This window comes from Acomys minous (assembly GCF_964271855.1).
Source record: "Acomys minous genome assembly, chromosome: 12".
Taxonomy (NCBI): Eukaryota; Metazoa; Chordata; class Mammalia; order Rodentia; family Muridae; genus Acomys; species Acomys minous.
Genome location: NC_140493.1, coordinates 10761967 through 10777478, shown reverse-complemented (window position 1 = coordinate 10777478; position 15512 = coordinate 10761967). Strand labels below are relative to the sequence as shown.

The 15512-nt window shown below is 38.8% G+C and overlaps 1 protein-coding gene across 4 annotated transcripts in view; it reads left to right on the top strand.

Annotated features, from left to right (window-relative positions):
• Positions 1–15512, top strand: part of CNTN1 (contactin 1) — a 302283-nt gene that overhangs the window by 191379 nt on the left and 95392 nt on the right. For all 4 annotated transcript variants that reach the window (XM_084750668.1, XM_084750670.1, XM_084750669.1 and 1 more), the window contains exons 7-13: positions 1712–1918; positions 4618–4717; positions 4807–4988; positions 7798–7922; positions 8509–8626; positions 9967–10117; positions 14116–14243. In XM_084750668.1, coding sequence (XP_084606794.1) covers positions 1712–1918; positions 4618–4717; positions 4807–4988; positions 7798–7922; positions 8509–8626; positions 9967–10117; positions 14116–14243 — 1011 coding nt within the window. The remainder of the gene's footprint in view (positions 1–1711; positions 1919–4617; positions 4718–4806; positions 4989–7797; positions 7923–8508; positions 8627–9966; positions 10118–14115; positions 14244–15512) is intronic.

Genomic DNA, 15512 nt, shown 5'->3' with positions numbered 1-15512 from the left:
ATTTTCACTAGGGTAAGATAAACTCTCAAAGAAGTTTTAACTTGCATATATCCCTGATAGCCAAGAAAGTTGAACATTTTTGTTTTCATCTTTTGAGAACTCTTTGCTTAGTTCGATACTACAGTTTTTAATTGGATTATTTGTTTTCTTGGTTTTTTAATTGGCTCTTTGTATTCTCGAGATAGTAACCCTCTATCAGATGTATAACAGACAAAGTTTTTTTCCCATTCTGTAGGCTACCACTTTGTGCAAATGACTGTGTCCTTGGCTGTAGAGAGGTTTTAATGTTTCATAAATTCTTACGTATTCATCATTAGTCTTAATGTCTATGTATCTTCTTTCTGTTCAGAAACTCCTTTATACATTTGCAGTTGCATTTTATGCAAGGTGATAAATAGGGATCTATTTTAATTGCTCTATATGCAGCCATACGGTTTAACCCATACTAATTGTTAAAGATATTGTCTTTTCTCCAGTGTGTATTTTTTGTTTATTTTTCAAAAACGATATGCCAACAATTGTGTGGAATTCTTTCTGGTTCTTCAATCCAAGTCAATTGATCAGTGCAATAGTTTTTATGTCAGTTGCACACTGGTCTTATTACTATAGTTCTGGAATACAACTTGTCATCTGAGACAGGGATCCACCAGCATTTCTTTTATTATCCAATATTATTTTTGCACTGGGATCTAGGCATCTGGAGTTAGCGTGTTTGAAGTACTTGTTGAAGTATATGTCTGCTTTTGTCCTTGTTGGGTTAATGTTTTGTACTTTGCTGCCTGTTGCACACTGTGGGGTCCAACCAATGTGTAAAGGGCTCTGGGGTCTCAGATTCCCAGCCAAGAAGAGTGGCTTTGTGGTCGTTAGTTGAGAGTGGTTCTACAGTTCCATGGGGAGTCACATAGGAATGAAGATGGGCTAGAAGAAGGACTGAAAATGAAAGTGGGAGGACCCTGGATCTCACCAAGAGGCCTAGTCTCATGGGGATCAAGGCTGGCTGGTACAAGGGACTGAGGCAGTTAGGTGGCAGCAGGTTTAAGGGCAAGAGGGGAGAGGTTGAATGGATGATGTGTAGGAGGCTAAAGGTCACTTACCCAAGTCCCAGCCAAGTATGAAAGCTGTCTTCAATATCCAGAGGCACAGAAATAAAATAAATTATTTTTAAATAGTCATATTACATATTTCCTAATATTTAAGGAAACCAGCAATATGTTTCCTTCCATTTGTGTTGCTTTTATTTTTAGTATGACAATGTATTATATAAATTATATGTATAGGAACACTGAAAAGAAGGAGAGATCTCCTATAACCTGAGTTACCTCGACCTTTTTTATGTGTTAGAATAAGAAAACTAGACTTCATAGCTCTCAGACCTGGATTCAGATTCTCAGTCCTATTTAACAGTTAAGAATACTCTGTACAAGCTACTCAACCAGAGGATCAGCTAGTCCACCAATGAAATGGAAGCAAGAATGTTGAGACTATAAAGTATTTGAGATAGATGATTGATAGACACAGAAAGATAGATGTATTTATTATGACAATGATATTCTCGAAAATATGGTAGCCATAAGAAAATATGTTCTGTCTCAACGTCCAGTATTTACTGGCACATAACCTCTGTCAGTCTGTATGGTGGACTGTAATCAGGAAGCAGGATCTTCACTTGCAGAGAAGAGCTTAATATTTAGCAGGCAATGTTTTCTTCTAGATGATCTTAGCTACCGCTGGCTTCTCAATGAATTTCCTGTATTCATCACAATGGATAAACGAAGATTTGTATCTCAGACAAATGGCAATCTCTACATTGCAAACGTTGAGGCTTCTGATCGAGGCAATTACTCCTGCTTTGTGTCCAGTCCTTCTATCACAAAGAGTGTGTTCAGCAAATTTATACCCCTCATTCCAATACCTGAACGTAAGTATTTGTTATGCTGGTTTTGCAAAGTTATCTGTTTATAGTACATTTGTAATAATGATCACGTGTCTTCCTGGGTAGGACAGCATATAAGGTATGCTAGGGGGAAGACTTAGCCATATGCCTTTGATGTTGGATTTTATTTAGTAAAATTACCCTTAAAAAATTGAGTTCATATTTGTTGCTTCTAGCTTAGGGAGTATATGGAGAGTTGATTCATTAGTTCAAGACCACTAAGGAGTTGGACATGTCCGGGATCTGCTTTTTGTTTCATGACCATTTGTACTTGATAGTTATTTGAAATGAGACTAAATACTCAGATCAAAACAAAAATGATTACATAATTAGAAAAAAATTATTATTGTTAAGGAACTATATACAGTTGCCATTCCAGCTTGAAGTAATCAGCATACGTTACTGTGGCTTGTGTGCAAGGTCCTACTACACCTCCATATTTAAGTTTTAAGGTTCTTTTTCCCCATAAGGCTGTAACACGCACACTGCTTGAGGTACACTTCCTCACATCATGGAATACGTGCCTCTCTCATCCCTGTTTCACCCCAGTTCTTCTGCTATATTGGCAGTGGCGAGTTCATTCCTGAGCAATGACCAGTTTGCCTCCTCTCTTCTTGTTCATGTGGGAAGTGTCACAATGCCACTGGGACTCCCTGTTCCCTTCTCCTTCCTAGGGAGCAGTCCCATACCAGGCACTCCGCAAACAGTACTGACTTTCTGGCTCACCTCACCATCTCATTCCTGGTCTCACGGTTTCCCAAGGTTACGTGTCCCTCTAGAAAGGTCTTTGATTACGTTGTCCACTCTGCCTCACAAGTGTACGCCCCTCTGTCTTCTGTACATTTTACTACTTCCTGTCTCGGTGGTAGACAGCCTTCCATACAGCTGAGCCTTCAGTTCTTCCAGCTCACATCCCGTTTGAAACAGGACATCACTATATCATTTTATCACTATATCAGATAATTCACTATATCACTATGTCCAATAACCCCTCCCTTTTATATCTCTACACTGCTATCCCCTCTTTCTGCATCCTCTTTCCTAGTCTATGTCGGTCATCTGGAACAATCATAACAAAGTCATTTATTCAGTCAAAGGGGGTTTCAGTCCCCATTCTTTTAGGTATTTGACACTTTTCATCTGCCTCTCTCAGACTTTCCTCTCTTTGTACAAGACTCACCTTCCTCCTCTGGCAAGTCCTACACTGCACAGGGTACCCGATGTGTTTCTTTCTCATATTTCTCTTCAGTTGTTTCTAGACATTCTGATGGAGCTATGCATTTTAAGTAGTGGACATCGCCACTTTTGTGTTTAGGCTTTAGTTTTTTCCCTGAATCCTGGACTTGTCCCCCAGAACTCTCAAGGATTTTGACTAAAGTGTTAAGGATATACCCTTCGCCTTCCCCCAGGCGTTCTCTTCTTCTGGGCACTCTTTAGCCCATTTGGCCATAACTTCCTGCATTTTCTAACAAGTAAAGTTTGCATGTGTCAATCCTTCTCGCCTTCTGATGATCAGAACAGCTAGCCCTGTGGCTCTTAAATGTATTAGTATGTCAGCCACTGGGGAGTTCTGAGAAAACTAGAACTGCAGATTCTGATACCAGAACTCTTAAAACTGCCCTCAATGCCTCACCTTAGACCAGAGGTAAGATCAACATTCTTACCAAATCCCACTGGTATTTATTTATTCATTGACAAGTTTGACCTCAAAACTTTTAATATTGCATTTAAATGATCTTTAGGTCATATGTTTCCATGTGATTTGACTTCATACATGCTTTCTTTAGTTCTCTAAAACATCTTAGAGCTTTGTCATGAGATGGTTCAAATGGTTCAATTCAGTTTCCTTTTCTGTTTTTTGTTTTGTTTTGTTTTGTTTTGTTTTGTGTGTGTTTTTTTGTATGTGTGTGTTTTTTTTTTTTTTTTTTTTTTTTTTTGCCTAAGATTCCCACATCACTCCATAATTCTGAATTTCTTATTTGGTGATCACTCTTTCAGACTACTGATATTGTTATGCCTTCAATATTGTCATGGTATATTTCTTTCTTTCCATGAAGCATAAAGGACACATTCATGTCTTGGTAGTTAATAATGTGTCAGCCATTGGAGGCTGTTTCCATCAACGCACATTTAGGACTGATGCGCTGAGCAACTGTGACAGGCAGTGTCTTCAGCACAGCATTAGCACTGACAGAATAAATGGCCTCCATATGCCGTCCCCCTTACTCCATCTTCTTAGTTTTGGGGAATAATTCTTTATTCTTTTTCGTCTTTGCATAATCCACTTCTTTCTCTCCCTTTCTTCTATTTCTTCCCTTTCATTTTTCATATTGCCATCTCTTTCCTCTTTTCTACCTTCTCAAGTGCCTCATAGCATTGGTCAAAGTATTTTACACATATTTGAAGCCCCTTAGTGACACATTGAAATTCTGTAGCCAATTTAGTCTGTTTAGTTACAGGCATCAAGGTATGTGATGAAGTTCACACTTGCGCACATTATGCATAAACAAACAAATCTATACATTCAGACACCAACATCCTTAGGTAGAAAAGAAATCTTCCATATTCATGTAGTTCTAGCCTACAAAATTGCATGCTGTTAAAAATAAAGAGGAACAATGTTGTGAATAATGAATTATGGATGCGTGTGTCTTCTGTTTTTTGTTTGTTTTGTTTGATATTAGGAACAACAAAGCCATATCCTGCAGATATTGTAGTGCAGTTCAAGGACATATATACCATGATGGGCCAAAATGTGACTTTAGAGTGTTTCGCTCTTGGAAAGTAAGTATGCTTGTGCTTCTCCTTGACCCCACTTCAGTGCTTCTTCTTTATTATTGTGGATCTTGAGCTTGTGTATCTTCTATTCCAAGCCCTGTTCCTGATATCCGGTGGCGGAAGGTGCTAGAACCAATGCCCAGCACTGCTGAGCTAAGCACGTCGGGGGCCGTCCTCAAGATCTTCAACATCCAGCTAGAAGACGAAGGCCTCTATGAGTGTGAGGCTGAGAACATTCGAGGGAAGGACAAGCACCAGGCCAGGATTTATGTACAAGGTAGATCTTCTGCGTTTCCATGGAAACCACCAGTGTCTTACATGAAGAACTGTCATAGAATTATTAATAATTTTAAAAGATGCGATGCATATTATGTTATTCAGATAGGTGAGATACTTACCTTCTGCCTAATTAAGCTACAACTCTGAATATACTCAGTATGAACTAATAATTTTGATGTTGTGAGTATAGTAATTGATAATTGTTGGTAATTTTCAAAAAACTGTTGCCCTCCCCTTTTCACTGTCACTATTTATAGAACCTGTGCATTAAGTTTTAATCTACTGGTTTGCAAAGCTTACCATGCCTCAGAATTCTCTTAGGGGCCTGAGGAAGCACTAGCTGTTGGACCTCCCTTAGACTTTCTGACGTAGAAGGTTGCTGTGACCTTCACGAGCTGCATTTCTAAAAATCCCCCAGGTGCTCATGTGACTGGAGATAGAGAAGCCCTGCTGGAAGGAATCAGTGCTTTAAAGTTTTGATAGCATTATTTCTGTGCAAATACTTGAGCCCCACCCATTGGGGCAAACCTATCTGGGAACACAAATTCTTTTCGGGCAACTAATTCTTAGAATTTCAAGGTTTTTTTTCCCTTTAAGATTTATTAAATGTTGTTGTTTACGTGCATTAGTGTTTTGTCTGCATGTGTGCATGTGTACCACATGTGTGCCTCATGCCTGCAGAGGCTGGAAGAGGACCTTGGATCCTGTGGAACCATAGTTACTGGTACTTTGAATGCCGTGCACATACTGAGCATGTAACACAGTCTTCTACAGGAGCAACAGGAGGTCTTAACCACTGAGCCATCGTCACTCCAGGCTCAGACTCTTGGGACTTGTTGAGCTAAAGTCATCATGACAACTTTCTAGCATATGAAATAAAGAACTACATTTCAATACGATCATTCTGATCTTTGGTTGGTTGGTTGGTTTTGGTTTTGGTTTTTGAGACATGGTCTCTCTGTATAGGCCTGGCTGTCCTGCAACTCCCTGTGAGGGTCAGGCCGGCCTCAAACTCATAAAAATCCCCTTGCCTCTTCCTCCTGCTGTTTTTTTTTTTTTTAAACTCTGGCTAATGCTCTGATTGTCTTCTGCTAGTCTCTCCCAAACATGAATTTTGATAGGGTCATCTCAACTCTTAGATATGTTTTCATACCCAATTGTCTTTTCTTAGTTCACTCCAATTTGTTCTTGTGTGCACCTCTCTACTGAAATCTTTCTCTATAATCACCCAGAATGTTGTTGCTAAAGTTGATCAAGTCTCAGCTGGATCTGATCATATTTGACAGCATCAGCAGCTGCACTTGGTCTTCCCCGCCTCTGTGCTTCCTCATCTTTGCATAGCACCAGGATCCTGCACTGCATTCCTGCATACCCCTCTCATGTCCTCTTCAGTGTCCACTGGACTCAACCATTCTGACCCTAGTGATCAGTGTCAGTCAATGAACTTCTCTATATCCCTGTATGGTTTCATCCGTGGAAGAATTTTTTTTTTTAAATCTACACCCTTGGACACTGAATGTAAATATTTCCTCTGAACTACAGACTTAAATATCCAATGGCTCTATGACATTAACAAGACCCATATCAAGTGTACGTGGGAAGGCTTCTGATGGAGGGGAAGAGTCTGTGGGCCCCTTGAATGTCTTGAACAATAGTACCACTTTTGTGATGGGTCTAATGATTATAGATAAGGTTCTTTCAATGCATTTAGAAAACTTCACACCAGGTTCTCAGTAGAGTAAAATTCTGAACTGTCAAATATCTAAGGACTTAAAAGGATCAAAGTGATAGAGCAGATAGTAGTACTAGTAATTGAAAATAACTTCATTTCTTCTTTATTAGTTAAGACATCTTAAGTTTTGTCTGTTAACTCTAAGCAAACTATCTTCAAAACTATATAATGAAACTACATATAGAATTCACCAAAGTGATTCAAATATTTATTTATTTAATTTATTGGCTTTCTCAAGGTAGAGTTTCTTTGTATAGCCTTGACTGCCCTGGATTTACTCTGTAGACCAGGACATCTTTGAACTCACAGAGATCCATCTGCCTCTGATTCCTGAGTGCTAGAATTACAGACATGTGACACTGTGCCAGGCTCAATTACATATTTTTAACTGTATTGTCATATCCATGTGTCACCTTTGGAGAGGGGCACAAGGTAACAAAATTGTCATTAAAATATTGAAGAAATTCTGTATGAAGTAAACCTCTATTTAACTAGCAAATTTGCCAGCATTCAATTTCTAAAATTCTCCTAAGTTACAAACAAATGATTAGCAAAAGCAAATTAGATTTTGTACTGCAAAGAATGCATAAAAAGACACATCTTTATCCATGTACTAGTTTAATATTGATAGTCTGGATCCATCACAAAATATTTTCCAAATATTACATATATAACTATATATATATGTATATATAATTTTTCTAATAAGCTGTATATGGCACTTTTCACAGGAAATGAATAAAACATAAGGCTTCGTTTTCAATTAAAAGCAAATAAGATGGTACCTTCCACTAAGAGTTCTCTCTCTTTCTCTCTCTTTCCTTCCTTATGTTATACTATTTACCTACATTTTTTTGGGCACCTTAGATAAGTGAAACCTTAGATAAGTTTCCTCACATGGAATGTTTCCTCATATGGAAACATTCTTTTTCTTTGAGACAGTTTTTTAGCATTTTCTCATTTATAACAACTACCAAGTAGATAAAAAATGAAAACTGAAGCTAACGAAATGCAAACTCTATTCTCTTGAGCTTGTGATGGGAACTGAAGCTCCGCTATTGTCCCTCCTTTACAGCATTTCCTGAATGGGTGGAGCATATCAACGACACTGAGGTGGACATAGGCAGCGACCTCTACTGGCCTTGTATAGCCACAGGGAAGCCCATTCCTACCATCAGGTGGCTGAAAAATGGATATCCGGTGAGTAGGTTGAAGTGCCTGGCTCTCCCTGGCTCTATGTTCAGGCAGTCACAGTCACAGAGCTACTTGGGCCCTCAACACAGAAAAAATTTCCTTGAAACACGGTGTCTTCTTTTACTTTCAACAGCTTCTGTAATCTTATCTTTACCTCTCTCTCTTTTTCCTTATTTTTCCTTTGTTCCACTTCCCCCCCTTACCATTTAACCATCTCCACTGATATTGTCCCCTCTCTGCCACTGTTTCCCTGAACCCCACAGAAACAGAGGTAAGAGAGATGCCATAAATCCTATCCTAGCCTTGGGACAAGTGACAACAGTGGGGCCCTTCTCTATCTTCCCACTATAATCTCCCAGCTGGTCCAAAGGGGAAAAGGTGGACTCTCAGCCCTGTAAGATGAATATAACAAGAGCCACTGGGCATGGTAAGTGGGCTGGTCTTGTCCATGCCGTGAAAACCCCAGTTTGTGCATCTTAGGAGGCAATGGTGGTGTGTGAACACACATAGCTAGGGTAAGCATTAACATAAAGCTGAACGGAGAGTTTACAAGCATGTTCCTTAAAGCCATGTGATTTATTTTACTCTTTAGTATCACAAAGGGGAACTGAGACTGTATGATGTGACTTTTGACAATGCTGGGATGTACCAGTGCATAGCAGAAAACGCATATGGATCGATTTATGCAAATGCAGAGTTGAAGATCCTAGGTCAGTATCCTTTCCAATATCTGATAACTGGTTATCAAACAAACAACATATAAAAAGGTAAGAGAGTATCCATAGCTCACATTCAATTTCACTATACTTTTTATCAGATGCACAACACAGGTTGGTTACTCATTTATTTATTGCCAGCTATCAAAATTCAGACTAAAGCAACAATGAAATAGACCACTGGTTCCCAACTTTCCTAATGCTGCAACACTTTAATACAGCTCCTCATGTTGTGGCGAGCCCCAGCCATAAAATTATTTTTGTTGCTACTTCACAACTTTAATGTTCCTGCTGTTATGAACATAATGTAAATATCTGATATGCAACCCTGGTGGGGTCAGGCTCTACAGGTGAGAGCCTATGAAATAGACTAAATATTTGTTGTAAAAAGCAACTTCCTGAGGGCGGCTGCAGATGATTTTTGATAGGCAGTTAAGTTTAAGAATGACTAGAGTAAATGATAGAGTCAAATACACATTATTCTGAAAAAAGTGCCCCTCCCCCAGAAGGGGCAGAATGCAGATGATTGGAATACATTGTGCCTACTAATAGGCAAGGCGTCTGAGCAGTGGACTAGATGGGGGAGATGTGGAAGCCATGAGGCATACCATCACTGGGGTTACCAACAATGAGTATCTGTGTCATGACCTCATAATTACTATTCTGTGCTGTGACTTGAAGATGAACTTCAGCTATGCTATGTGCTCCTTTAAGCAATTGTTAAGGTTCCACTGTTCTGCTAGCTCACCACAGGCAGGTCATGATGCCCTGACATTGGTTTCCCAAAGAGTATATGCTCTCAGTGAGTAGAAAGTAAAGCGGGAGTCCGTGATTTATTGAAAAGAGTTTTCAACTTCAGATGTTAATCCTACCTGTTAACTTCCTGTGACACCATACCAAAATTGTATCCACCTAATAGATTTCAATTCTCCAATTAGTAACTAGAGGCATACCAAATGGAATGGCTATGAGCATCTGTGAGAAATTATATGAAGTATTTGTAGCACATAGGGTTCTTTCCATCTTTTCCACTAAATTTCCTTGAGAAATGAAACAGAACAGTTGAATTTAAGATGCTTTTAGGTGAACACGTACACAACATATGATTTAATATAAAATGTGATTGATAAAGGTATCAGCAACTGTCCATTTGAATAGAGCAAATATTAAGTTAGTAAATAAAAATTATGAGTAAAATGCCTATGAACTAAAACTGATCATATTTACCTCCATCATTTCTATTGATTATTGATCTATAAAAGATGATGTAATCCAGAAGGATTGTTTGGGTTTACTAGGAAAAGGAGAATAATAAGCATTTCTTTACCTTATAGCTTTAGCTCCAACTTTTGAATGGAATCCTATGAAGAAAAAGATCCTGGCTGCAAAAGGAGGAAGGGTTATCATTGAATGTAAACCCAAGGCTGCACCAAAGCCCAAGTTTTCATGGAGCAAAGGGACAGAGTGGCTTGTCAACAGCTCCAGGTAAGGTCAGACGGGATGTCACTAATGTTCACTGGCTCCTGAACGCTTACAGCTTCACTGTGTTTGGTGTCCTGAAAGACCTTAAAGTCACCAAGTTTTTTAAACTAGTACTTTAAGTATTAGCAGTTCAGTGGAAATAACCACTTTATAATAGAATGCTCATGTGCAAGAATATTTGAAGTTTGTAAAATAATATATATACAAATGTATATATATCATATATATATGAGGGAGATAAATATATATACATATAAAATATGCATGTATAAATTTATATAGTATATATAAATATATACTATAAATATATGCTTATATATAAAATATGTAGTTAAATGTCTGTGTTTATAAAAGATAAATACAAATATGAATTGTTTAAAATTGAAGTCTAAACAATGGTTAAATATAGTATATTTAATATTTTATTCTATTTAACCAACATTTTAATTTACATTAATCCATATTAGCTATTAAATTACAAATAATCAATAATTGGTGGATATTAAGTAAATAATATATTTAATATTTAATGAATGATAAATATAATACTATTTTGATGAATATAAGTGTAAAATGTGGTTCTGCTGCAGTGACTCCTGTGTCTGCTTAGTGCCTGTTATTTTCATGCTGTATGAAGAAGTATATGAAGGAAGGAGTATAGTCAGTCCGGAAGGCAGAAGCACAGTCACATGTCATTATTGACAGTTGTGTGGTACCCAGGAGTATATGTATTACAGTTTGTAAGGTGGCAGGACAATAGGTATTTAGCTCCAGCAACGACAAATCTGATCAATGCTTTGTTCCTGAGGTTGTCATGGCTATAGCACCATTAGATGGTAGGACCTTTAGGGTCCCATTATTGGTACTTATATGCAGTCATGTCACTAAGTAAAACGCTCCTTATAATAACTGAAATGTCACTGTGTGATATAAGACTGATAACATGATAAAATCAATTTTAATTATATATACACTCTATAAATAGACAAAATGGTATAAAATTCACATAAATTGAATAAAATTTATATAAACTGAAATTAGTATGGGCTTAGGAAGTTTTGTTATAAGTTTTTCACTATTGCTTGACTATAAATTTTACTTCTGTGCTGGAAGGATAATTAAATGGGGCATGGATAGATGTTTGACAAGGACTTGAAGTGAGAGGAAACACAGAACATTAATATCTGTACTGTGAGAGCATGTACGAAGAGTCAGATGCCAAGATAAGATAAGTCATCTAAGAACGCTCTTCATTCGTGGCAATATCTGGGAGGGAAAGCAGAGACAGAGCTGTGTGGAGGCTGGAGAGGGACAAGTAAGAAGATTTGGGTGGAAGGGACTTGGAGTCTGCACAATGCTGACAAAGACTGAAAAGGGGACGCGAGTGCTTTGGCCAAAAGGGCCTCTAAGAGGAGCTTCATGTCTTTAGGAATTGGCCTCTTTGCAAAGTCCCCAGATGCCAGGTGGGGATGGCAGTATGCTGCAACCTGTGGCCCCACACAACACGGCGACCAGGTTCTTTGTGCAACACATGGAACAGTGGTTAATTACATTTTGTCACATTTTGGAGAGAAAAAAAAAGCCCGTTTTAAATTCTCCTTAGTAACAAAGAAACACTTTTACTGTTATATTATTTCAAAGCTCCATTTGTTATTTTAAAGCAGATTCTGAAATAAACCTTAAATTACAACTGGATAATGAAAGAAATGGAACAGGATCTTATTAGACATCGGAGCAGGATTTCAACATTGTAAGAGGGACATTTAAACTTTTTTTTTTAAGCCAGACTGTCTTTAGAAAGAACAAATATATCTGTTGGTTTTGAAAACTATCGAAGATAAATTTAGAAAATGATTCATTTAAAGAAAGTGGGAATAACAGAATATTTAATATCAAATTTGAGTTTGAGACTGCAAAATAAAACAGTGAGTGTTTAGTTTATATTTCTAGGGAGCAGGCACACAGGCATGGGGTGGGTGCTATGGGAAAATTAAGGCTCTGCAGGATCAGCACCTGCCCCTGCCCCTGCCCGTGCCCCTGCTTCTGCCTCTGCCTCTGCCGCCTGCCTTTGGATCCCCTAACTGGACAGCCTTGCCTAGCCTCAGTGGAAGAAGCTGGACCCAATCAAACGTGATATGCCAAGGCAGGTTGATATTTCCATGGGAAGTCTCTTTTTCTCTGGGAAGAAAGAGAGTGAGGCACAGGGCGGAAGGGAGGGATGGTGAAGGGAAGGGGCTGGAAGAAGAGGAGGGTAGGCAACTTCCTTCCAGGATGTAAAGTAAATAAATTAATTAATTAATGAAAAAAAGAAAATCAAGGCTCTGTTCAAAAACAGCTTAAATTCTGTTACAGTATTTAATTGAAATTTTTAAGAGAGATTTAAAAATCTTTCCTTAGTAATCTCTAAAAAAAAAAAGAAAGAAAGAAAGAAAAGGAATATGCTGATATTTCTCTGAACCACTGGAGGATGCTTATCCTGACTTGAGAGTGAGACTGAAGTCCTCAGCCTACAGTTCTGGAAGACCTAAGTTCATTTCTCTCAGGCTGTCTGAGCCTGCCCATAGCGGCTTTAAATCTCATTTAATGCTGGGATGTAGGAATCCATTTGCTTCATAATGCTTCCTATAGTTTACTCAGTTAAAAAGAAATAAATGTCTGATTTAATGTGTACTCCAGGATCGGTCCCTGACTCCTTGCTTATGTAACAAAGAATTTTTTTTTAATTACTAAAAGAACAGCTGTTGTCACCCTGAAAAAAATACTGACATATGATGCCCTGTCCCTGTGACCTCACATTAATCTCATCTCTATATACTTATCAGTTCACCGATGGCTGTGATTGATTTTGACAAATAATAGTCACAACCCTTGTAATGTCATGTGTAGTATGTGTTGAAGGTACAGCTGCAAACAAAGCAGAAACAAATTCTCATAATAAGATGCCCTAGTCTAATGGGAGTAGGGGGCAGCTAATGTGTTAAGATGAAGAACTTCAGGTTTAATATGTACCTGAGAAGCAAATCTAGAAAGAAGACCATCAAGACAGTCAATCAATGTTGTGCGTGTGGTGTAGGTAGGTATTTGTGTGTGTGTCTGTTTGTGTGTTTGTATATGTGCAAACATGCTTTACTGTAAGTGCCACTGAACAAAAGTCTGAGCAGCCCCTGGGTAACCTGTGTGATGGTCTAGAGATATTTAGATAAAGATTTCAACTTTTCCTATTAGGTAGAATGCCACTGGAGAGTTTGGAGCTGTGGAATGACATCACTGAGCCATAGGGTCGTTTGATCTGCCTGGACGGAATATGTCATCTTTCTTAAAGAGGGAAAAGTACAAGTGAATCTTCTGCAGGCTCTGTTTCTTAACAACTAAATGTTATTATACAACCCAACTAGCTTACACAAGAGGGAAAAAAAGTTAAAGGGAAAAAAGAGTGAGTCTTCCGGTATCCGTTCCACGGGATGGGTACTTAGGTGTCTCTGGTGTGCCTGCTGGTCCAGCCTGTTCGCTGATCCACATGCGCTCAAGCCCAGTCTCAACCTGTTGTTCTCCCACTCCCCACCTGCCTGTGTCACGGGTGAAGAGCGGTCTCCTTCTCCCATTGAGGGTCAATTAGAAAAACAATAGTCCAGGTGGGGTCCCTAGGTCTGCTTCCTGAATTCCAGGCCCAGGATGGCTCCACTCAGTCACAAGGGTTTATCCATGGGGTGCCCAAGGGTAAAGCCCACCAAGACTGCTTTTACCTGTGACAAAGCTTACAGTCTTTTCCACAATCTTCAATAGGACACTAGCAGTTATCTGGGAAAGCAATAAACTCAGTTTCCCAGCACTTTGCCAGTGCTAGAAAGAACATTCGAAACAAAGGCTAGACTCTTTATGCTTAAAAATGTCTTACTAAGAAACTGGTACAAAATGTAGTAATATTAGCATTTCTAGTGCAAGGCACAATAATAATGTAAGCTACCAAATGACTGTGAACTGTCTATTTTTTATTTCAATAGAATCCTCATATGGGAAGATGGTAGCTTGGAAATCAATAATATTACAAGGACTGACGGCGGAATCTATACATGCTTTGCAGAAAACAATAGAGGGAAAGCTAACAGCACAGGGACTCTGGTGATCACAAGTAAGGAATAATTTGATATTTGAGTCATGTTTTTCCTTGAAGTAACGATGCATACGTTTCACAGTATTAAATCTGTGTGATTCAAAACTAAGCTTTCAATGCAGTCAATGTATTGATGAGTTTCCATTTCAGAAGCTTTCAGGGCAAGTACCTTTCTCTGTGGAATTGTTCCTTGAACTGGATGTGAAAACATCCTATTCCTTCACAGAGAGGATCAGACTATATCAGATTTTATTCCTTTTTAAAACTTTAATTGAGTTTGTTCTTTCACCATTTCATACGTGTCTGCTGTGCAATCTGGTCGTTATGACCACAGTCTCTCATAGCATTCCCCATTCCCACCCCTGGTACCCGCTTCCTCTCTTAACAGTCTTTTTCTCATTCTCCTAGCTTTGTTACTGCTGCTTAGTGGTGGTGATTGGGTTTGTTAGTGTGTTGAGACACATTGAGTTTAAACTGTGTCATCTGTGTGACCATGGCTTTGGAACTTTCCTTTTGAGGACATGCTAGACATCTCAGCAGGCACATAACTGGACAAGAGTGGCTCTTTTTCTGAAATCTGTCAGTAGCTAATAATTACATAGGGAAAGGGTCGACCCCATAAGCTCTGGTCTGGACATCCTGGCCTGGACCACTACAGCTACTCTGAAGTCATGACCAAATTGGCTCTGCCACCCTCATATGACAGCACTCCTTAGCTCGTCTTCATACTATTCAGCGTCTTCATTCTTTCCATCCTCTTTTTCATGACATTTCTTGAGTCTTACGAAGGGTGGTATAAATACCTGCTTCAGGCTAAGAATTCAACTGCCACGTATGTTCTGCACTTTGAGACATCATGAACCTCTGTACACGCTGCCATCCATCACAGAGGTGTCTCTGATACAAAGCTGGAAATATCAGTTGTCTACAGGTATAAACATAAAAATGTAGAAGCAAGTTTGGCACCATGGCAATTTATATAAACAGTACTATAAAATTTGCTCCTAAGATCTATCTAAGACCTTGTCATCCACTGGTTTTTGAATGGGTTTATACTAGTAGGTATGAATTGCTTCACGTGGGACCAGCCTCAAATCCAATCAAAGTGGTAACAATCATGCTGCAGTTACGTAAGTGGGCACATCTTACCTGACATATTGGTATTACTGGCCATAGAGTTTATAGCTGGGTAGAACTGTTGATGCCTCCCTCAAGCACTCCATATAGAATTTTCCAGCAGCATGAAAGCTAGGCAGCAGAGAGAAAGCTTCCAGGCTCAGTTCCAGT